Source organism: Propithecus coquereli, unplaced genomic scaffold (genome assembly GCF_000956105.1).
Source record: "Propithecus coquereli isolate 6110/MARCELLA unplaced genomic scaffold, Pcoq_1.0 Scaffold301, whole genome shotgun sequence".
NCBI classification, from domain to species: domain Eukaryota; kingdom Metazoa; phylum Chordata; class Mammalia; order Primates; family Indriidae; genus Propithecus; species Propithecus coquereli.
The window spans coordinates 2,641,660-2,647,191 of NW_012148631.1; the positions used below are offsets into that span (position 1 = coordinate 2,641,660).

General features: G+C 63.7%; 1 protein-coding gene across 1 annotated transcript; it reads left to right on the top strand.

Annotated features, from left to right (window-relative positions):
- Positions 1 to 2,352: 2,352 nt before the first annotated feature.
- TLX3 (T-cell leukemia homeobox 3) lies at positions 2,353 to 5,158 on the top strand. Its single transcript, XM_012649712.1, has 3 exons — positions 2,353 to 2,857; positions 3,218 to 3,461; positions 4,422 to 5,158. Exons 1-3 carry the CDS (start codon positions 2,437 to 2,439, stop codon positions 4,630 to 4,632), a joined length of 876 nt encoding a protein of 291 aa, XP_012505166.1. The 5' UTR covers positions 2,353 to 2,436; the 3' UTR covers positions 4,633 to 5,158.
- The last annotated feature ends 374 nt before the right edge of the window (positions 5,159 to 5,532 follow it).

A 5,532-nucleotide genomic window follows, 5' to 3' on the forward strand; every position in this document is an offset into this window, starting at 1 on the left:
GTGCCCTGCACGCTGTGGGGTGGGCCTTGCTGTCCTGATTCAACAGTGCTTGCGGGTGACGAGGACAGGCCTGGAAGCCAGGGCTGGAGCAGCCAGAGGGAAGTGCAGCTGGCGAGGTGACCCCAGTGGGGGCCGTGGATCACTCTCTGAGCCTCACTTCCCTCATCAGTCAAGAATTGGGGTCGAAAACAGCCCTTTCCTCACAGGGTTGTTGTGAAAAATAAATTAGCCTCCGCCCCCTGCCTGGCACAGGCTCGGTTTTCCACTGCAGCAGCTTTACCGCTGTGCTAAAGTTATTATTATGTAACCACCAGAGTTTGTTGCAGGCGCTTCCACAGATGGTATCTCATTTAGTTCTCACAGCCACTCTGGGTAGCTAGTGTCCTTTCTGTTTTACAAACAAGGAAAATGAGGCTCAGGGAGGGGCAGTGAGGGACCCAACATCCCCCAGACCGCCAATGGCAGAGCCTGAATTAGAAGCAGGAGGCTCCCCGGGGCCAGGGCAATGGCATCCACCCATCTGCGGGTCCTTGTCCCAGGAAGGGAGTGAGGCAGTGCCCACCCAGACCCCAGGCATCCTGCACTCAGCACCCCTCATTGCCCAAGGCTTCACTCTCTACACAACACAAAAGTTCAGCAAGGGTCAGCAACTTGCCCAAGGTCACACAGCGGGCAAGTGACCTACCTCCAGACCCAAGCCTGGCGGCCCTGCAAATCTGGACTGTGGGGAGCAGAGAGGAAGAGCCCCCAGCCTGCTGCCTCTAGCCCTCCCCATCCTCTGAAGCCGGCCCTGTTGGTGGGAAATACACCTTTCTCTCCCAGTACTGAGCCTGCACAAATACAATAAAACTGCAAACAAAAGAAACAAGAATAATAGCAATACATCAACCATTGCTGGGGGAGGGGGGCGTGGGAGGGAAGCCGCTGCCGTGCCAGTGTGCCAGGCCCTGTGCTCCGCGCTCTCTCTCACAGCTCAGGACCACCCCGCAACGCACGCATTATTTTCCTTTTTACAAATGAGAAAACCAAAGCCTAAACATACGGAGTCACCTGCTCAAGGTCACACCAGTAGGAAGTGGCCAGTTCAAATTTGAACATATTTCTAGCCGAGGGCTCATCCGAGTTCTCACCACTTTCCGCAGAACAGGCAGCGCGAGGAGCCCGAGCCAGGGATGCAGCACTCAAGAGTTTGCACCTAACGAGCCAGGAGAAAACGATTCTGCATGTCTCCCTCAGGCTGGAGCGGAAGGTGACGGCTCCGCGTGCGGTCCTGTCCACTGTGTCCCTGGGCCCGCAGAGACAGTCCCTCGGGCTCGGGCAGGACTGGGAGTGGGTCCCCTGCTGGGCTGCAGCCGGGAGGGGCTCGCTTCTCGCGTGTCCAAAAGAAATCCCGCTATTTTCTCTAAATATGAGCTGCTCCTGCCTTTGACACTCGGGAATCCCGAGGTCCCTGCACCTGCCCATCCCCAGGCAGGTTCCTACCCGCAACCACAGCCCCCTCCAACCTGCAACGAATTTCTAAAGCCAGATCCCCGCTCCCCACAGGGCGACCCCAGGTCCCCAGCCCAGCCGGGGCCGGCACGCGTGGGCACCTGCGAGTCACGCCTCGGTCCGCCTGGCCGGCCAGGGAGCGTCTCCAAAGTGGCCACGACGCCGCGGCCGAAACCCGGGCGGGGGCGAATTCTCCCCACGCGGGGCGGTGTCCTCCGGAGCGCGGAGAACGCTTCGGGGCTCCCTTCGCCCCGAGAGCAGGGCACTCTAAGCCTGCGCCCCGGGGTGCGCCCCTTTCGTTGCTCCCGCGGCGGTAGAGTGTCCAAGAGGCGTTGCGAATTCCGCAGGGTCGTTCCGGGATTGCAACTCCATTGTAACCGAAAGGATTCATTTGGTTTGGTTTTTGCTCAGACGAAAAAATTTGGAAGAAAACGAAAACCCCGTCAGCAAAAGACAATTTCACAAGCTGCGCGCTCTGCCCGCCCAGCGCGGCGGCCTGGAAGCGGCCCGGGCCAGGAGGAGCGGGGAGCGTCTGCTAATTGCAGCTTCGTTAGATTTCGGGTTTGGGAGGCTGTGGTTCGGGTGCTAATATCCGCCGCCCATTATCCCGGCTAATAAATTTGACCTATTGTTCGTTTGTTAAAATGATGTCACCTTGGAACAGTCCCTAAGCTCCTATTTCCATGAATTAGGCCTTTATTGAAAGCCGGGAGCCAATGAGAGGAGAGAGGCTTGTTGATCGCAGCCAATGGCTGCGGCGGGAGAGGAATTAGCAGCGGAAACTCCAGGTTCGGTTCAAGAAAGATGACACAGAGCCTGTCGGGCCCGCGCACTCTTGGCAAAGTTTCAGTGCGACGAGAGGCGCCGGGCGCTCCATGGCCGCGCCGTAACGGGGACCCAGCCGCCTCCCCGCCCAGCCCAGCCCAGCCCTTCCGCCCGCCCAGGATGGAGGCGCCCGCCAGCGCGCAGACCCCGCACCCGCACGAGCCCATCAGCTTCGGCATAGACCAGATCCTCAACAGCCCGGACCAGGACAGCGCGCCCGCCCCGCGGGGCCCCGACGGCGCCAGCTACCTGGGAGGGCCCCCCGGGGGCCGTCCCGGAGCCACATACCCGTCTCTGCCCGCCTCCTTTGCCAGCCTCGGCGCGCCCTTCGAGGACGCAGGATCTTACAGTGTCAACCTGAGCCTAGCGCCCGCCGGCGTGATCCGGGTGCCCGCGCACAGGCCGCTGCCCGGGGCCGTGCCGCCGCCTCTGCCAAGCGCGCTGCCCGCCATGCCCTCCGTGCCCACGGTCTCCAGCCTGGGCGGCCTCAATTTCCCCTGGATGGAGAGCAGCCGCCGCTTCGTGAAAGACCGCTTCACAGGTGAGCAGAGCAGGCTCCAGGCTCCAGGCCTCCGCCCTCCCGGTGCCAGGGGCGCCGCGCCCTTTGAGCTCCACTCCCGGAAACGATTCCAGAGGCCCAAGCACGGGGAGGCCTCAGCGCCTAGGGTCCTGGGCAGCCGTGAGGGGAGGGTAATCGGAGAGTTGCAGGAAAATAAACCCATGCCCGGGGGAAGGGGCAGGGGCAGGGGCGTCTACCGACAGGCTTGATACCGCTGGGGACGCGCGGGACCAGCGCAATAACGGAGCACTCTGTGTCCCACGGGGCGCCACGGGGTCCACATGGGGCCTGAACGGCGACCGAACTGGGCTGGGCTTCAGGGGCCCTCGTGTGTCTCCACAGCGGCGGCCGCTCTCACGCCCTTCACCGTGACCCGGCGCATCGGCCACCCCTACCAGAACCGGACGCCGCCCAAGCGTAAGAAGCCGCGCACGTCCTTTTCCCGGGTGCAGATCTGCGAGCTGGAAAAGCGCTTCCACCGCCAGAAGTACCTGGCTTCGGCCGAGAGGGCGGCGCTCGCCAAGTCCCTCAAAATGACGGATGCGCAGGTCAAGACCTGGTTCCAAAACCGGAGGACCAAGTGGCGGTGAGAGAGGCCTGACCCGGCCCACCTTGCACCTGCCCTTCACCTGCCCCTGCCCCGCCCCGAGCATCAGTCTTGCTCTCTCCCATCCGGGTCTACCCCTTACGCGCCCACCCCCGCAGGGCTGGGCCTCCCCGCCCCCGCCGTCCATATTTCATCTCCTCCTTCCGCGTCTCGGCTCCCATCACGCTCTCCCGCGCCTCGGCCTCTCCCACATCCCCCTCCGTATTTCTCGTGAACCCCCAACTCTCTGTTTCGTTCGGTCTCTTACGCTCGTTCCATTTTCCCTCCCCTCCCCTCCCCAACACACTCACACACACACACACACACACACACACACACACACACACACCCGGGCCTCCCGAACTCTCCTCCTCCGGCCTCATCCAGCCGGTTCGCTCCGATTTCCAACAATCCGCGCGGACTCCAGGTCCCCTCCAGCTCCGGGTCTCGACTCCATTCAGCCCTGTTTTTATCCGATCCCTGTTTCGAACCGCACCAACCCGTAAACGGCGAAGCGATCGCATCCTGGAAAGGGGTTCAAGGCCGGGCCTGGGAGAACTAGATGAGACTGACCCGGCCGGGGGCGCCGCGCGGGCGGCGCAGAGCCAGTCCGCCCACCCGCGGACCCCGGTGACCCTGCTACCCTCAGGGCAGCGTCAGTTACACATACGCCCTGCCCGTGCTATCCCGTGAAAGAAACAGTCTTTATTGTTGGCGAAGCCACAATACCCTGGCGTGCAGGTGGTGGCGGGCGACCCCCACGCGCACAACAAAAACAAACAGTCCCAACCCACTCCCGGGATACGAGGGCCTCGGGCTCAAAACAAGGGCTGGGGGTCAGACGGGTTCTGCGCCTCTAGGCTCCCGGATGGCCTCGGGTCCGGGAGGACTGGGGCCCCGCCGGCCGCCCCGCGGTGCCGGGTGCATGACAGTGCTGTCCCTCTCCCTCCCCCGGTGCAGGCGGCAGACGGCGGAGGAGCGGGAGGCGGAGCGGCAGCAGGCGAGCCGGCTCATGCTGCAGCTGCAACACGACGCCTTCCAAAAGAGCCTCAACGACTCCATCCAGCCCGACCCGCTCTGTCTGCACAACTCGTCGCTCTTTGCTCTGCAGAATCTGCAGCCCTGGGAGGAGGATAGTTCCAAGGTCCCCGCCGTCACCTCGCTGGTGTGAGCCACCAGCGCGCACAGTCGCCACGGATCGCCGCCCGCACTCGGCGGGGCACTCCAGACCCCCAGCCGGGCTGGGGGGAACCGGGGCCCAGAGGGGAAGGGGCCGCCAAGCTCGAGTAGGCCCCAGGGCGCGGCCGCAGACCGGCCGGCCGCGGAGAGGGGCTGGGCCCGGGCTCCGCGCGGCTGCACAATCCCAGCCCCCGCCCGCGCCCCGTCCCGCCCCAGGCCCGGGCCTGACAAAGAAAGCGCCTTACGTTTCTCCGCCCCCCGCCCGCACCCTCCGGGCCGGGCGCCTGTATTATACTTTGTACTTTTGCCCAAACGTGTAAATAATAAAAGTTTTGGCTTTTTTCTTTAGAAACCAGTCACCTGCTTCCCCCGCGGGGGCAGCTGGAGGAGGGGCGGCCGCCCTGGCCGTTGGGGGAAGCGCCAGGGGCCGGAGCACCCTGCGTTTAGGCTGGGTCCACTCTTCTTTTCCGTTCCTTTTATTTAAGTCGTTTTATTTAATAAAAAAGTTAGCTATTTCACTTAACGCCGCTTTTATTTCGTTTTCGTTCCAATAATGCTCGGCGATCCCCGGCCCTGAGCCCCACCCGTACCGCGGCAGAAGCCGAGCGGCGGTGTGCGGGGCGCGACCGCTTCTCCAGGGTTCGTCGGCGTCCGCCTCGGCTCGATCCCCGGCCCGGTGCCCCGCGGAGGAGGCGCGGTGCAGGTCAGTTCGTGCCAGGCGCCCGCAGCCTGGGTGCCTGCGGGACGCGGAGCGCACGTGGGAGAGGGGCTCTAGGGCCAAAGGCCGCAGCGCAGCGCCCGGGAGGGCTGGGGAGTGAAAGGCCGGCCTGGGCTGACACCTGATCACAGGTCAAATCCACCTGGTGGGGAGGGGGGAGGCGGGGTGGCCTAG

What these genes read in the sequence shown, in the direction of transcription:
- TLX3 (XM_012649712.1), top strand. Translation starts at nt 2,437, where the DNA reads ATGGAGGCGCCCGCCAGCGCGCAGACCCCGCACCCGCACGAGCCCATC. An exon ending in CGTGAAAGACCGCTTCACAG is followed by an intron (nt 2,858 to 3,217) that starts GTGAGCAGAGCA and finishes GTGTCTCCACAG; the next exon opens with CGGCGGCCGCTCTCACGCCC. An exon ending in AACCGGAGGACCAAGTGGCG is followed by an intron (nt 3,462 to 4,421) that starts GTGAGAGAGGCC and finishes CCCCCGGTGCAG; the next exon opens with GCGGCAGACGGCGGAGGAGC.